Genomic DNA, 18,251 nt, shown 5'->3' with positions numbered 1-18,251 from the left:
TTAAGGCTATTTATAGGTTGATGTCTTCAGAGTAACTCTTGTAGATTTTTTTGAAGGAGAAAGAAATTGAAAACATTGTTTTCCTGGATGGCTCTATAGTCATGTGTAGATGCTCTTAGGAGTCAGAAATTGTTATAAATGCAGATTTACTTTTACAAATAATTATACAATTTTCAGGTAAGTAGTTAGTGAATGTATTCTTGTTGCAAACATAATAAGGATGTATATTATACAAAAATCAAAGGCAATATTATAATATAATATAATAATTTAAGTTCATTCCATTGCCAAAGTAACCATATCTAATGTTCATGTGAGGCCTTGAAATCACTCCTCTATAACTGTAGCACAGAGCTGTGTACCTAAAGACATATTTTAAGTCATAAAAACTAGGTTTTACTTGTGCACGATAGGATTTGCATTTTCAAAAGTTTGGAAAGCAATGCACATGAAAAACATCTGTTGGCACATATGTAACTACCAAATCTTTCAATCGCAGCATGACACTCTATCATGTGTTATATCTTAGCTCATTCAAATTTTCCTTAATTCGTGGACATTTGGCTTATTTTCAGTTCTTCTTTGGTGTAGATGATAACGTCACAGTGAATATTCCCACCACTCCTTTTGTAAAAATATCTGAGACTTTCTGTAGAAACGTTCCTTGAATTAAAATTAGTGGTGTAAAAAAACATGTGCATGTCAATTCCTGATAATGTCTTCAAAAAACTAAGTGAATTTATTCTTTTACCAGTAGTAAATGAGATTAACTCTTTCCCCAGCCTCTTAACTAACCTAGGAATTACTCCCATCTGGGGAGTAGTAACTTCAATTTTTTTTGTATAAAAAAGTAAGAACTCATTATTGTTTTAGAAATCACTTGTCTGTGCTTCCCCATAATGTCTATCTTTGTGTGCGTCTAGGGCCTTGGCTAGTCATTTACCCTGCTGCTAAGTGCCACCCTGCCTTCTCTTTCAGATGCCCACTACCTCACCTGCAGGATCCAGGAATGCGCTGAGACAACTCGAAGCGGCCCCTTTGCTCGTTCCATCGACATTAGTTCCCTGGTCGTCCAGGATGAATATATCTTCATCCAGGTGAGCATTCTTAGTGCAGCTGGTGGTAGGAAGGGAGACAGAGAGTGGCTGCCTGCTAGAACACAACAGTGGCTTTCCTGAGGATATGAAGACGTGGAGCAGGGACATTGTCCTTTACTCTGTGGTGCTGGGCACTAGAGCGACTCCAGACTGCACTTTGTAGGTTTTCCGGGTCAGTGTTCTACCCTTTGGACTTTTCTTACCCAGGGAATTCTTCAGTCAGATTGCCACTTCACGGTAACAGAGCTGTCTTGAGATGGTTAGGCTGGGGTTGGAGGTTATTAAGAGTCAAATGTCTAATGGGCTTTGACTTTAAGTAATTTATCAAAGTCATGTTCTATTTCTGTCTAAAGTGGCTTGTCTAACTTGGAAGTGAAATCCTGCAATGAATTAGACATCCCCAGATTTCGCTTTCTGGAAAAGTCTAAAGCTCACCAAGTTGCCCCTTCCCCTTCCTGAGCTTAATACTTTTTAGAATGTCCAACGCTCAAGTCTTTTCCTGCAAGAAGTCGACTGTTAGAGGAAACTAAATGAAATCTTTGAGTTTTGCAGTGTCCACTTTGTAGTTCTAGGAGATACAAAATAGAGGGAACATGTGGGAAAGTAAAAGGCAACACTCCAAAGGAAGAGAGAGAAAGAGATATGGGTAGGTAAATGGTAGATGACAGATAGATAGATAAATAGAGATAGATAGATAGATAGATAGATAGATAGATAGATAGATAGATAGCTGATAGACTGATTTATTAAACTTGACATTTGATGGCAACCTCTAGTTTCCCAACCTACTTTTCCATTGCTTACTCTAACTTGTTTGACAAATGATTTCCCAAAAGAAATTCAAACTTTGACCTTACCCTGAGTTTGCTCCTAAATGAACTTTTCTGCCTGATCCTTAGCCTCTCAGTCCCCATCAATGGCATCTCCTCTGTGAGCATGCATCTTATAGCTCCAGATCATGATCGCTAGCCCATGAATTATTAGAGTTCTCTTTTACCAAAGTGAACAGATTTCTCTCCTTTCCAAATCAAATTTTGTACACTGGAAGGAAGAACAATATTTTAAATTCTTACGTCTCTCACCTTTGGCCCTGCAAAATTTTAATGCAAGTGAATATCTGTTGTGTTGATAGAAACTCAGGAGAAGTAGCCTGCCACCCCAAATCAACTTGAAAGAGTGGAGAAGTCAGCATCTCAGGATTGATTTTCAAAGTCATGGGATATCAACAACATTGTCTCATTCATGGGTGTTCACTGAACACAAACCCTGCAAAAATATGCAACGCTAGCTACTACTCTTGGTGTTTTCCTTGACCCGATGCATTTGGCTGCCAGGACCTACTGCCTGGGCACTCCTGTGGGGTTCAGCACTGTCTCCACATCCCGATGCCTTCAGGTCCGTGAGCACCTCCATCAGGTGCTATAGGTGCCTGTGCTCAATAGCTCTCGCCACACCCCAGCTGACATCTCAGTTCCGGTTCACTTGGGGCAGAACCTAGCATAGCCATAGCCCTTACTCTTACCAAACTGAAGGAATCTGCATCTTGTTTGCCGCATCTTTGGCTTGAATATTTACTTCCATCCCACTCCCGTTGCCATTGTCCCCACATAAGGTGATTTTTTTCTTTATCTTTGCTGAAAATTTTTAAACTTGGGAGCATGAGGTGATTTATGAATTTACCAAACTGACTGTCCTTTCTTAATGCTAATGCTGTGTATAATGAATGTGGCTGGACTGTTTTTGGAAACAAGCCTTCAAACTTAGTCTCCTCTGCCCAATGTGTCTTGTAATGTATTTTGTAACTTTTCAGGTAGATACACAATTTTATTAAAAAAAATTATAAAACTATTCTTCATTATACTATAAGCAAAGATTTTTTTAAATTAATCATCCTAAATCTTCACTTTGCTTAAAAGAGGTGAGGCTGTATGCAGTTTTCAGTAAGGTTTGATTCATTGTCAGGTACATGTGTGGTCCCTCCTCGAGCTGCTGGGGCTAAGACAAAGAATACAGGAATTTCTTGAATTATTGGAATTATTTTTTGTGGGAAACACATCACCTGCACACATATACGGGGGGGATGTTTTAGGGTTCAGCAGTTTCTCAGGCTCTGGTTTATCCCACTTATCTGTTTGACTTTTCTATAAAAAGAAGTCAGCAGTAGCGCCCACACCATGGGTTGCATTAGGACTCTGCTATGTCAAGCACCACACTGATGCAGGAACAGTGGTGATCTATGAACACGTACCATGCCTTTTATCTTCCACTATAAGCTCATTTCTCTATAACGTGTGTCACATGACGGTGGATACTATGGATAAAAGTAAGCCAGGGACCAGATGTTGGGATACATTGCTGTTGAGTTCTAGGACTTGATGACTTGACCTGGGGCAGAGGGATAGGAAACAAACAGCTAGATGTGTTGGGCCTGGCTTCCTTGAACCCTGCATGGAGGGGTAAAGTGGGAAGCCAGAGATTCGATGTGATGGGCATTAGGGCTACTATGGCTGCATATACAAATTGAAAGGTTGCATGCTATATGTGATAATATTTGGAAACCATAAAGAAAATCAAAGGAGTAAGAAAAGACTGGAAAGAGAAAAGATCCAACCGTTGGTCCCCAGAGCACACCCATATTGACATTCAGGAAGATGAGAAGGAGCCAGCCAATAGGACCACAGCTAGGAGTTGAAAGATAATGGCACAGAGGTGGTGGAGTGCTCTGTTGCTTGATTCAGTTTTGCTCACAAGGCAAATGGCAACACTGAATTTCTTCAGCCACCAAATAGACATAGGTTAAGCACTACTCCTGACTCCATCAACTATGGAAAACTGAAGTTATAGAGGGTGCCACCAGCCTACACTCAAGCTCCACGCAGAGCAGACCATGTGTCAAGGGCTTTCCCACTGGGACTTGGTCAGCCCTTCCCCGCCGCAGGAGTTGTGCCACTGGCCTCTTTAGAAATGACACATAAGCCTTGCTTCTGCCAGTGGGTGCTCAGGGTGTAGTTATGGTGGCTTAAGACTCTCGTTATTATGGTTTGCCTTCCTTAATTTCCCGTCTGTTCTTTTCATAGAGCTGAATATTTTAATTTAAATTTTAACTTCATAGTTTAGGGATATAACTGTGTACAGAATACCCAAAGTTCTGTTTTTGGGCAGCCTCTTTTGATTTCTTCTTGTGAGTGATGACAAAGCCAGTATGCTACCTGCATTTCTGTTTTCCCTCTTCTCATTAGTCCTTCCACCTCTCACTTCGAGTTGGTTACTGAATTTTCTAGTCTTTGCCTTACTGCCTTAGCATGTGACTTTGGTAGACTTAAATATTTTGTGACGCACTGTGGACAAGGTGTGAAATGGGCTGTGTAGTGACTTCCTGCCATGTTCCCTTTCAAAAGGATAGCTGCCTTTTGAGTCACTTAACACATGCACATTCTCCGGTGCCCCCCCCCCCTTCCTGCATTGGTTTTTATCTTGGCTTTATAGGTGGATTTATTTACCTTTCCTCATCAGGCTTTGAGGAAAGCTTCCTCATTTAGCTCTCAGTTGTCTGTTTTGTCCTTTGATGGAGGTTTTGCAAACAAGTAATTCTTGCTTTCTCGAGGTCTACAAAGCACGCGCTGAGATCTTCCCCTGTGAACTTGGCTTGTTGAGCACCTGACTATTGCTGGGTCAGGGCAATCTGTGGTTCCCTTCTTTGAGATGTCTTGTTGTGTTTTTCCTGGCTCTCATTTAGGGCGAGGAGTGCCACTTTGTTTATTTTTGCTAGCCCCTCCCCCTGGAATTTTTCATCATATTTTTTGACCAGTTACATGTTTGTGTATGCCTTGTGGTCACCATACTCTTTCATCCCCGGAAATGTGTCTCTTTCATTCTAATGATTCAATTTCTTCATTTTTATTATCGTAAAAGCTCCTTTACGATATCTTGAAAGACATATTTCACTTCACTTTCATGGTTTGGGTGCTCTTCCTATAGGACCCAGAATGTGTGAGACTAAATCGTCAGAATGAAGACAGCATTTCATCCCGCCCCAAATTTGACCAAAATGAGATAAAACAGTTTTGTACTGTGCATGAATCAGCATTTAGAGGGCCGTTCTGTCTAATTTTCCTGGTTTAACTTCTTAATTTGATCAGATTATATTTTAACTTCTCTGCCTCCTCTGTCTCGTCCTCTGCCAATGATATCAATAACAAACAATCCCCCTTCCCCTCCTTGTTGTGTGTCCCTTGCCTCTTCAACTTCTGTTTAAAACTCTTCTCCACTGACGTGGTCTAAATGTACAGGTTACTTTGTGTGTGTGCTCATGTACAATACGTGTATGAAAATACAGATGTGTGTGCATGGATTTGGAGGTCAGAAAACAATGTCAGGTATCAGATATGTAGTGTTTTACTTGCATCTATGGATATGTACTGTCTGTGTGGCTGCCTGGTGCCTGCAGAGGGTCTCGGATCTCCTGGAGCTGGAGTTACAGGCGGCTGTGAAATACCATGTATGTTCTCAGAATCAAACCAAGCTGCTCGGGAAGGGCAATCGGCGCTCTCAACTGCTGAGCTATTTTTTTTTTCAACTGTCATACAGCTGTTTTTTAATTACAGAAATGTGGCTACAATTGGTTTGCTTCCTGGAATAATCACTTTTTAATATTCCTGATATTTCTTTTCTGTCTCTTTCTCTTTTTTGTTTTATTGAATCAGTTCATCATTCTTATACCATTTTTTCATATTCTCTTTAATACTTAAAATTTTGTATGTGCAGGCATTATTGTCTGCATGTATATCTGTGTAACCACTTGTGATCCCAATGGAGGGCAGAAAAAATGTTTAGGGTACTCTAGAACTATAAAGAAAGGTGACTGTAAACCACCATGGCTGTGGGTTGCTGGGAATCAAACCCTGGTCCTCTAGAAGACCAGCCAGTGCTCTTAACTACTGATCCAGCTCTCCAGCCCTGTATCTTTATATTTTTAATTATTGTTTATTTTTTAATGACCTGAGTCTCTTGGGTCACAAAATGCAAAAACTCTAGGAGGTTGATTCTGTGAAAGATCAGGGTCCTGTTTTTGTTTAGCATGAGTCTTACTTCATTCTCACTTCTGTATGACTCAACAATTTTTTTTTCCTCTAAGCAGTTTTTCTCATAAGGCAGAACCTTCTGGAACATAGTGTATGTAGCTTCTTTCTTACACAGATTGTATTTCATGGTTAAATTTTCATTAAGTGTGGAGTTTGCATTGCTCTTTCTTGTTTGGTTTGCTGCTGTAGGATGATTTATGAGGAGAAGGGGGCACATTGTAATTACTTGGCTATTTAAAACCATTTATAAATCCTTATCATGTGTTTCTGAAATGTTGCTATAGTTTACTAACTGGTTTCTTTGCTCTCAGATCAGCACACCAAACCTTTAGCGCCTTCACAAACTCCTTCCAAAGTCCTTTATTTAAAATAAAAATCAATGTCCCCAGCCTCAGTGGTTGTTAATCACCTGCGGGGCGAAATCCAATTCCTTGGCATTGTCTGCAAGAGCCTCCACTGTTGGGGCCCTGCAATGAGTCAGCCTCACAGAACTCCTCACCTTTGCTTCCCACAGACCTCGCTTGCTTTAATTAACCCTTCGATGAACGTGGACCCTTGAGTCTCCACGAACATACCACTCTGGCCACTCATGTCTTTCCTGTATGTTCTTTCTGTTTGGGATGCCTCTTAGGGAGACAAACTCAGTCATTAAGATTCAGTTAAGGTTCAGCTGTAGGCAGCACTTCCTTTAGCCTCCCTGGTATCCTCCACCTGGATTGGATGGAGCTTCAAGGCTGCCTTCTTACCTATTTCTATTGTATCTCCAAGTCAGGTCTGTAAACTATGAGGACTCTGACTACATCTTATTCATCCTTGTTTCCCCTGCACTTCGCATAGTGACTGGTACTCAATAAGTGTTTACTGGGCTGAACTTAACAGAGGCGATAAGACATGGTCCTTATTTTCAGGGAGCGTAGCTAGTTATCTTTTTCAAGCAAGGAAATCTTGTTTCTGCAGCTAACAATATAAGGCAACTTCAGGTAATTGGCAATTGCTCACTGCATAACAAATGTCTGTGTGTCAAGCGCCTTTGCGTTTTTATAAAAAATGCTGTCCAGGAATTACCCAGTGTATTATTCAGTACTCGTTTCTATTCATTCATTTAAATATATTAAAATACATTCTGCCCAGCGGAGAGCACAGGCAGCTAAACAATTATAATGCGATGCGATGAAAGCCGCATTAGTGGGAAACATATGTTGCTCTTGGCTAAATGAAGAACCCTTCACCCTGTCCTGGATGAGCATCAGTGCAGGATTCCCAGGGGTGCGGGCAGGGGCGGCTGGGAGCACAGGTGAGGGGGGTGGAAATGACAGTGGGGTGCTGGGGTGGAGCCACAGGACCTGTGTGCCCTGACCTCTCTACCCAAGGTCCTCTGACCTTGCTGGAGGGGAGAAGCTTCCATTTTCCTTCATCAAATGCAGGTGATGTGGCTGACCTTTCTTTCGAGTTCCTAAAAATCTCAGAAGTAATCTGAGTTCAACTCCAGTAGCTCCCAGCATCCCTCGTGCTCCTGCCATCTCTTCTTCAGCGTTGTTTGTTCAACGACAGAGTCTCACTGTCTAGCTAGGCTGGCCTTGAACTCACTATTCTCCTGCCTCAGCCTTCTGAGTCATTGGAATTACAGATGTTGACATCGAATTCTGTCATTGGATATTGTGATAACTTCATTTTCCTTATTTTATGCTTTCAGTTATTTTTAATTATTTTTGAGCATGCATTTTAAAATAATGAAAAATTTCCTCAAATAATTTTCTGAAACTTTGTGAATTTCTGGTCATTTGTGAGAGTATAAACTTGAAAACTGAAATAAGCATCAGGAAAATTTATGGAGAAGGTGAGATTGTTTTGGTGACCAAGATCTGTTTCTAAACCAAGGGCAGTGAAGGTTGCTTTCTGTTCCAGGAGTAAAGATGCCTCGGAAGAAGAAAACCCGCCAACTGACAAGGCCGCTTCTCCAGGGTACAAACTCATAGCTGTCGTCTGACAGCATCCCAGGAACCAGGCTGGGGAGCAGGTTGCTAGCCCTGAAACTTTCTCTCAAGGAGTAACCGCTAATAAAGGGGGAAGGCTGTGTAGAGCAGCTCAGCCTGAGTCTAAAGCTGGCCTCAATGACTGTGTTCTACCAAAGGGAGTTAACTCTCCCTCAGGAGTTTGGTGTTGAAGGTAGAACTTAGTAGAAGTAGGTTATTTATTATACAATTCTAGCAAGTAGATAACAGCAAGTTTAGCATAAAGTGCTTCAGGGTTCATGAATTTAGGAAAATTTTTCACTTAGTTTTTCTAGTACTACTATTTTAAGTTTGTTTGTAATGCTATCAGAAACAGAATTCTGATGATAAGAACAGCAGAAAACAGCAAAAGAAACCCCCACCAAAAGGCCTGGTCTATCCCTTCACCTCTCCAGCATGCTGGAAGACAAATGGTGCTTCTGGCAGCATTATATCAGATTTCATGAAAACCCGAGTGACCAACAAATACCAAGTACGTATCTAAATGAAAGGACACCAGTGAGTCAAAAACACCAGCATGTTTCACTGGAGCTATAGGTGTGGTATTCCAAAACTGTTGAGTATATAACCCCCGTGGAATCCTATTCGGCCATGAAAAGAATGACATAGAATCACTTGGTGTGAGATGTATATAACTGGAGATCATTGCGTCAGGTTTAATCAGCCAGGCACAGAAATATGGGAACTGCCTGTTTTCACTCACATATGTAATAGGTGATCTCACTGAAGTGGAGGCTGGAGCATTGATTGACAGAGACTGGGGAGAGCAGAGGAAAGGGAGGGATGGAGAGTGTTTGCTCAAAGGGAAGTAAGCTCTACTTAGACAGTAAAAGCAATTCTTGTGTAATCCTGCACCTTTGAATGCCTGTGACAACTTCTGTGGTCATGGCACCTGGTAGAAGAGAGGATTTCGGGTGTTTGATGAGTTTTCCAGGGTGGGTGTGTACCCTGATTTGAGCATTGTACGTTATACGCATGAGGCAAAATACCACATTAGGGCCTACAAATGCATGTAGTGTTCTGGGATTGTGCCTCATTTCCAAAATTAAAAAAAAAAAGTAGAAAGGGATTGTGGGACAGTAGGTTCATTGGCTTTCTTAGCACTTCCTTAAAGAGAGGAAGTCAGGTTTTCATTCACTCCTTTTATTGCTTTACTTAAGTCCCATTCACTTAAACAGTGAGTGGGTTCTGGCACTAACAGTGTTTAAAAGCCACTGACTACAATACTGTGTGGGTCAGAGGTCAGGCTTTTCATCTGTGGACAGGTGAGATCAAGCCTGTATATTCTCTGCATAAGATATATATATATATATATATACACACACACATATATATATATATGTATGTATATCCATACACATATATCCATATGTATGTATATAATTTCAGGGTGCAGTTAAATGAACAACCCAATCAACTTCTAAATAATGAGAATCATTTGATTAGTCCATTAGGCTTCTCCCCATGATATTAATTTCCCATGAAAATTTCACCTCAGTCACATCTCTAAAGAAAACATTTCCCATAACCAACAACAACTCTCTTTCCTGGATGTTCTATTCTTAGTCTTCTCTTCTCTGTGTGGTGGGGTCCCCCACAGCTCCTGAAATTTAGGGGTACTGCACACTTTGTGCCTCTGCTTTTATGTCAGGCCTGGCAAAGCCTTGCTGGTGGCCATCTCAACAGGTCGCTGGAGGGGACAGACCTCATGCTTGATCTTCCGTTGCCCTTGAGCTGAAGATGTACAAGAAGCTGTGGCTTCTGTTAACCTGTTGGTGCCTTTCTTGTCTTGGGTTTCTTGATGAAATCAAAAGGCATTAATCCTTCTGAGAAAGCCGTGTTTTAATGGGAAGAATCTATTTGAATGGCCTGTGCTCCACGTGGATAAACGAAACAGACTGTCCTCTATAGGGAAGAGGGACTTCAAGTTGACTTCTGCATGCTGAGCCAATTTGGTTGAAAACCCTGTCACTTACCCCACTATAGGATGGCTTTTATAGTGGGTATTCTAGAGAATAGTTAGTTCAGCAAGCATTATCCCAAAATTCCTCTGGCAAAATGGTTCATACCCCAGCTACTAGGGACTGTGACAATCAGGAACACTGCTTTGTAAGGCTTCTTATATTCATAGTACGTTTTATGATGTTCTGTCCTAGCTTCCCACGATGGCATGAGAGGTCTCCTTTCAGGTGAGGATTCATTCACTCCCTGAACAAACTAGTACCCACATTCTCTTGTATTCCTTCAAGTATCTAAACTGCAAGAGGAATTAGACTGATAACAAGTACAAATTACATGCTCAAATGCAAGAGAGAATGAAAGCTTGAAGGAGGGAAAAGTCTTCCAAACTATTGAGGTCATTGCTTACATACTCTCTGGTATCTGTGGCTTTTAACCCAGGACAAAGCATTTTCCTCACTCTCTTAGTTGAGCTTGATACTGTCCTGGAAGGTCACATACAAGAAATTAAATGCTCAGGAGAAAGAGATACTTTAGTTCATGAACATTGTGAATCCATAAGAGTAGCCCTAAAAGCATACCTAGAAGGGCTTACATACAGTCTCTGAATCTCCCATGTGCCTTTCAACAATTTGTGCAGAGCAAGGGGCATGGTTTTGTCCTACAGAAATGAGAAAGTCAGCATGGTGAGAGTCTAACCAAGTTGTTCATTTCACCCTCCCTCATAGGTGACAGTCTCCTGGATCCTTTGTAAACCACCATGAAAACACCATAGGAACAGACAATATGATATGGATTCATTTAGTGCCAAATATCTAACCCGCAGTACTGTTCTGTGGATGTAGTCAAGAGGGAAGCCCCTTCCAGTGAGGACAGAAAAATGTGCAGGGTGCTTCTTGAGGGACTATGGCACCAAATCCAAGCCAACCAGTTGCTGTTCGAGTTTAAGGATTCTGTGTATAAACAGAATAAAAAGTAGCTCCGTTTACAAGGCAAGATGTCTCAGAAGTACTGACCATTAATCAGTGTTCAAAGCCAATCTTTGCTGAGCCCCGTACGATATGGTAAATGCAACAGGACGTGACAGAGGCAAAAGACATTGTACCTGCTCTCAAGCAAGCCATGACTCAGGGAGCTAGGAGTCTAATTTGGGGGAAAGAGTCCTGGTTTTAAAGACCTGCGCTGTAATTAGGGATCGGCCACCCTCCAGCCAGGGACCGCTGACAGGTTCCCTAGACTCTTAGAGCACTCGTTCCCTCTTCTCCCCAGAGTGGAATCGTGCCACTTGCCCTGTGCAAATTGGAAGGTTGTTGTGAGGATCAAGGGAGATAATGATGTCTTTGAAACGCTTTGAAAACTACAAAGCCCTACAAGAGGCAAGAATTGTCACTAATCCACATACAAAACTCAACCTCACTCCTTTGTGTATATACACCCTATTTTAAGGCTATTTTTTTATAAGCCTGACACATGAAAGATTACTCAGTCTCTTTGCCAAATTCATTGTTAGATCATTCATGGAATCAATTCCTGGTTCAACATATGTGCATGATAAAACCTTCCCATAAAAGTTCCATAGTGCTGTCATCAAAGAAACCAGTCTCTCATGATCCCACGAGACAAGATGTGTTCTGGGCATTAATTATCTTTTAAGAAGTAGAGCATCTTACTCTTGGTTCATCAAGGTTTTGATACTTTATTAAAAAGCCTACTTTATAGATCACCATGGGATAGAGAGTTCTCTCTATGGTGTAGCTATGATTTTTCTAATTGTTCTCTTTTTGATAGGAAAAAAAAGCCCCATGGCAGTAATTAATAGAGTGTAATTATTCAAAGAAAACTATTTGGTGATATTTTAAATGATGTTAATTCAGTTTTAATGGGAGAGCTTTTTGAATGTTAAATAAATAGCAATTTCATCATTAGGGACACTATTACAACGCAGAAATTTTAAGGGAAATGAAAGAGATAGAAACAATATTCAGAAGAAATCCAATAAAGTCATCTTTAGGCGTGCACAGTTGAAACACTTCCAGAATCTGAAACACATGTGTTTTCAAAACCCAGTGCCAAGGACAATTCCTCAGTTGGCTTGTAGTTGGCACATGGCATGTATTAAATCGGTGGCTTGGTGCAATGGTTACTGCTACTATTTAAGATGCTCTCGGGAATAATCAGAGTGCTGCTGCACTTACGAAGGGATGTGCTCCATGAACCTTTGGGATATCTTAACGTCTCCACTGCTCGTCCTTCTGGCTCACGCTTGCTGTTGTCACAAGCTGTGTGTGAGGGAGGCCTGCTATCACCCTGCCATAGCTGCATGGCGGGACACTTGCATTTTGTTCTGGAGCTGATCTATCCTTGATTTAGATCCTCACAGGAGACCTCTTGACCATTCTGGGGCAGTCCCAAGCCTTGAGGGCGTCAAGAACCTCTGAGACAATGCATCTTCTAAGAGTCAGCCGCTAGAGTCTTGGCATCTTCCCTTTCCATACCAGGTGGACAGCTATAAACTTCATATGCTAGAAGTTTTCTCCAGTAGGAGCCCAGCATGACTGAGCCGCCATGACAGCCAGTTAGCAGTTTTCCTGACATGGCTTGTTCTCCTCTCTGTTTCCTGATTCTTAATTGTATGTTTCCTATTCCTGGGTCATTTCTCTCCAAATGAAATTAAAAACCACTTATATAATTGATCTTACTCAGGCTTTACTTCTCTTTGAAAAACTCAAATATTTAGAGTACCTAGTGTGTAGCCGGAATCATGGGTACAGTGAACTATTCCAGAAACAAAGGCACCAGGCTCTCAACACCCATAGCCCCTTTCTTTCTCTCATTCTTAGTTTTAGATTATCAATCCATCTCTTTTTCCTTTAAATTACTAATGGCTATTTTGAAACGTCCATCAGTAGTTACACATTTTCAAATATCTACCATTCTTAAACAACAAAGCCTCTGAACTCTCTTTGAACTCTATATTCCTCTTTATACAAGTCTTATATTTCATTTGCCACCCAATCTATTGAGCATCATCTGTATTCGTCTGTTTTCCCATTTCCCTCTCTAACCCACCTGGGACTGCCTCTGCCACTCCACTGAAATTGCTTTGGTTGAGTTTACCAAAGATGCCTGTGAATTATATACCTACAACGTTTCTTAGTGATTAACTGATCCAGCCTATCTTCAGAACTCCTAGCTGCCCTGCCTAATCTGGGACATCTTCCTCCTAACACTTCCTCCTTCTTAAATGGTGTATATTCTTCCCATTCCTCTCTGGGATTGTCTTACTTCCTACAGAGGTGGCTCTCCCCCCACCTACCTTCTTTCTGCTTTGGCTTTTCCAGTGTTCTTTTTGATTCTCTTTCCCTTTACCCTGAAAAATCCCACCCAACCCACTCAGCATGAATTATATCCAAATGCAAATGATCCTGGTACTCTGCTCAGAGTGTAGAGGCCAGGAGGCTCCAGGGTTATCAAGGCTCATTCACTCGATAACCATCAGTCTTTTATGCATGGCAATCTCCCCTCTTCAGATGCTGCTTTACTGTACAAGTGCCTAATAAAAGACTTGTGTCTTCCCAAGAAATCTAATGAGGGCCTGTGGAAATCATGACACCTGTTGTAGCCCAGGCTCACATTCTTTCTTTTCATTACCCCCAGAGAATGGCTTTGCAGTTCGCTGTGTGTTCTGCAGTAACTCTTTGCCTTGCTTGTACAGATGGATGGAGTATGGCAAGCTAAAGGAACCCTGATTGCTCTTTGGGCTAACGAGGGAGGGGGACTTGATTAGGGGAGGAGGAGGGAAATGGGAGGCAGTGGCAGGGAAGAGTCAGAAATCTTTAATAAATAAATAAATAATTGAAAAAAAGTTATTCTCATTATTTTTATAGGAGCTTAATTGTTTTTCCTCTGAGCAATTGTCCTTTGTCATTGTTTGTTTGTTTGTTTGGTTTTTGTTATTTCAAGACATTGTTTCTCTGTGTATCCATGACTGTCCTGGAACTCACTCTGTGGACTAGACTGGCCTCTAACTCAGAGACCCTAGGGATCTGCCTGCCCTGCCTCCCCAGTGCTGGGGTTAAAGGTGTGTGCCACAACAGCTATGAGCAACTGTTCTCTTATTTTTTTAAATTTATAATTTCATATATGAGCTATTTTTACATAATTTTTTGACGTTTTTTTTGATTTTTATTTTATTTTATTTTTTTAATTAATTTATTTATAATTTTATACCCCCCAACTTTTCCTTTGCACCACCTCTAGAACGCATAGCCTCCTCTTTAATTATTACTGTGTTGTAATGCTTCCTGTTAAAACAATGATTTTCTTTCTTCTCTGGACAGCCATTGATTGTCTGCAGCTCTCCATCTAGGAATGGGGCCTTGTGAAATGTCCCCCTCTCACATTGGCATGTCAACTGCCATGGTCATTAATATGTTTTCTGCCCCCTGATAATAAGTTTCTCTGCTGACACAGTAAGCCAGATCAAGCTGTATTGAAAAAGTATAACAACAGTTTTGTTTGAGCAAAGCAAATCCCAGGCGAGCTTTCCAGTTCCAGAGATCCAGGCTAGAGAACTGCTCCCCTCCCCAACTAAAGCAGGGAGACTTTATAGGTTGTAAGTGATGGATGATTGCTTGTTGGCACATCCACCACCAGCTGGGGTTGTGCCCAAGTATGGTCAAAAGCTGAGCTCATGAGCAGGGGCCTGGGTTACTCCTTCAGGGGAGGAAGCTGTCGCAGCTGTCAAGAATGCGGACCTGGGCTTTTTGGCATCTTTCCTTTGTTTGGAGACTCTCTAAGTAGGTGGGGTTTGGAAAGAGGGAGGGATAGGAATGGGGTTTTTCAGACCATGCAGGGGCATTCTGGAGGCTCCAACAGGACAGTCATTATGCGTATCTTGTGGTGTGGTGCCTCTGTCAGGTCTAGAAGATACTATCACAGCTGCTGGCCCGATTCTCTGTCTCTTGTCATCATCTTTCTGTTCACTCTTCCACAATGTTCTGAGCCCTGGGCGCATTCAGGGTTGCATTGTGGATGGACCAGTTGGAGAGATACTCCCCACACACATTCACTTTCTTCATTTTGACCAGGTGGGCATTGTTTTAGTAACCTTTGTCTGTGGAAAAGCAGAAGCTTCTTCAGTGAGGATGAGCCACACTCTTCTGAGGGATTTTAAAATCCAATTAGAAACAATAGACTTAAGAAAATGGTAGGAGTAAGTTTTCCAATTGGGTTTGAGATCACTGTAGCCATAGGTGATTGACTAGGTTTCCAGTGCCAGGCATGACTTCCCACCCATTGATTGGACCCTTGATTAATTGTGAATAGCTATAGAGAAGGTTGCGTTATTGTGATTAGTTAGGGAAACTGACAGTAGCTTCTCCATACCCGAGAGAAGGCTATATAATGGTTGGACAATGCATTTGGTAAGAAAGATGGCCATGCATGCTGGCTAATTCTACAGCCTCTTATCATTAGGGACAGCCTCTGAGTCCTGGCCAGAAGATAGGCGCGTGGTCTAAGACAGCACAAGGGTTTTTCCATCATCAGTTCAAAGTAGCCACACAGTGTGTGATTTCTCACATAGTTGGGATTCTTGCTGTTTTCAATTTTGGAAGCAATGACTTTTCAGAGTGTTCTTTCTCCCTGACCACATGAGTCTTTTCCAACCATCACCAAACTGAAAAGACTGTCATAGTAGGAAAAGGACCTCACAATTACTTAATGCCAAATTTGTGTATGATATGTGCAGCTCATTTCAGTCTTTCAATGTTCTTACGCTTTTGTGTGATAGAAATTCTACTGTCTTTCCGCTTTCAGTGGGGGTAGCCAAGCTTCAGTGGTGTAGAGAATCTTCCTTTGTCTCGTAGCTAGCTAAGGAAATAGCAAGCTTAGCCAATGACCTCGCAGATGCTGGAGCTCTAAAACAAGACCAAAGAAGACAGCAGTCCATTTCATGTCTGGTTTTTCTTCACACTAGCACTGGATTGATCTTTTCAGGAGCTTTTCTGGGTGACTTTACCAGCACAATAGGTGGGCGTTATTCAATTTCTCTAGATACTGGGGCAGGAAATTTCATCTCCTCCCTGACAAGTGGACTCTGTGTTAAACTCCTTAAGGTATTTCACAATATAGAAACAGAAGAGTCATTACCAAATTCCTTTTACGAAACTACAGTTACTCTGATACCAAAACCACACAAAGACTCTACCAGGAAAGAGAATTACAGACCAATCTCACGCATGAACATAGACGCAAAAATCCTCAACAAAATACTGGCAAACCGAATCCAAGAACACATTAGAAAAATTTTCCATTATGATCAAGTAGGCTTCATCCCAGAGATGCAGGGCTGGTTCAACATACGAAAATCTATCAATGTAATCCATTATATAAATAAGCTGAAAGAAAAAAACATATGATCATTTCATTAGATGCTGAAAAAGCATTTGACAAAATTCAACATCCCTTTATGATAACAGTCTTGGAGAGACTAGGGATACAAGGGTCATACCTAAATATAATAAAAGCTATATACAGCAAGCGGACAGCTAACATCAAATTGGACTCTGTGTTAAAAACGAAAAGTCTTGTTTGGTATTCAAAACTGTGCATCATCCGCCAAAGAGACGCTTAATGCCATCCAGTACAGTGCAGCCATTCCCGTATCTCTGAGAGATGACCCTCATATACATGTCTAGGATTTACTCACACAGCCATGCCAGGGATGCAACATGAGGGCCCAGAGGCAGTGGCACACACGCATGCCAGGGGTGCAACATGAGGATCCAGTGGCAATGGCAAATCATCCTTCTTATCCATCTTCTGCTCTTGCTCTTGTCTCTCACTTGATAATTTTCTTGGTGCATTTTGGGGTTGGGAAGGTAGCTTTTTTGGATCTCTTGTGACTCCGAGGAGCTGTGCAGTTGTGACTCAGTATAAGCATCCCCTTCTCAATTCCCTTGCAAGTCCTGAACACCTACTCTTCTAGCGCCAGCTCCCAGCTTTTCCTAGTAAAGATAATTGCACTGTTGTAAAAACCACCATAGTGGTAATGCAGGGAGCTGGGTTGTTGACTGAGGAGTAGACTTTTGAGTCTGTTCTCTTTCCATTACCTTTCTAACTAGGATATGCGAACATGCACACGCACGTGCACACACTCACAGAGAGAGAGACAGACAGACAGACACACACAGACAGATACACACACTCACACACACAGACACACACACACAGACACACACACAAGTTCTATTAATTTCAGAGTTTCAGCTTTAAAAATTTTTAATCACCTTGCTTTTAACTCCAAACCTGCCTGATGGAGTAAGCAAATGCTTTGGTTTTCTGCAAGCGGCGTTTAGGACGGTGTCTATGAATTGCCTTACAGTCAAAGAATAAAGGCTTCTGACATTTCCCTATGGCAGGAACATTGATAAATCAGTCAGCTTGATTTGATCTCATCTACCCAAGAGTTAGGATAGGTTCAATCAAAGAAAAAACATACTAATTCACAGATTCCCTTGACTCTCTTATTCTTACATTCATTTTACAATCATTATTGAAAGTTTACCCTGCTTCCCTTTGTTTGATGGAAAACAGGGAAGGAAGCAATTCACCCACTTTCTGTTAGGTCTGAGTAATAATAGAACAGCACGCTCCATGAGAAATCCTCAAAACATGTAAGAAAGTACTGGTTCTGGAACATACTGCAGCAAGGGAAACCCATAGGGTTTCACACAGTAAGGCAAGGTTTACCAGACAAAGCAGAGCTCCATCTGGTTCTCACGGCAGGGGAATTACGTAAGATATCCAACTTAAACATGTAAGAAGTGTCTAAGGAAAAGAACCTTTCAAAACAGGAATTGGCATGCCTTGGCTAGACAGGTAAGTGAGGGGCAGCGTTCCCTGGCATGAGTTCATCTTCATCGTTAACGTGTGTGATCTTGGGTCATCATGCACTCACTTTGTGTCGCATCCACCCTCGACCAGCAAGGAAAAGGCAACACCCGGAGCTCTTCTTGCAGCAGTTTTCAGGACTTTATTCACAGCAATCTATCTCCTTCTCCTTCTCCTCCTCCTCCTCCTCCTCCTCCTCCTCCTCC

At 41.7% G+C, this 18,251-nt stretch overlaps 1 protein-coding gene across 1 annotated transcript in view; it reads left to right on the top strand.

Moving 5' to 3' along the window:
* Positions 1 to 18,251, top strand: part of Sorcs3 (sortilin related VPS10 domain containing receptor 3) — a 278,227-nt gene that overhangs the window by 121,421 nt on the left and 138,555 nt on the right. Inside the window, exon 4 of the mRNA XM_050146022.1 lies at positions 979 to 1,097. Coding sequence (XP_050001979.1) covers positions 979 to 1,097 — 119 coding nt within the window. The remainder of the gene's footprint in view (positions 1 to 978; positions 1,098 to 18,251) is intronic.

Source organism: Alexandromys fortis, unplaced genomic scaffold, assembly GCF_014885135.2.
Source record: "Alexandromys fortis isolate MF-2015 unplaced genomic scaffold, M_Fortis_MF-2015_v1.1 scaffold_16, whole genome shotgun sequence".
NCBI classification, from domain to species: domain Eukaryota; kingdom Metazoa; phylum Chordata; class Mammalia; order Rodentia; family Cricetidae; genus Alexandromys; species Alexandromys fortis.
The sequence above is the reverse complement of the archived record's forward strand: the minus strand, read 5'-3'. Positions and strand labels throughout refer to the sequence as shown.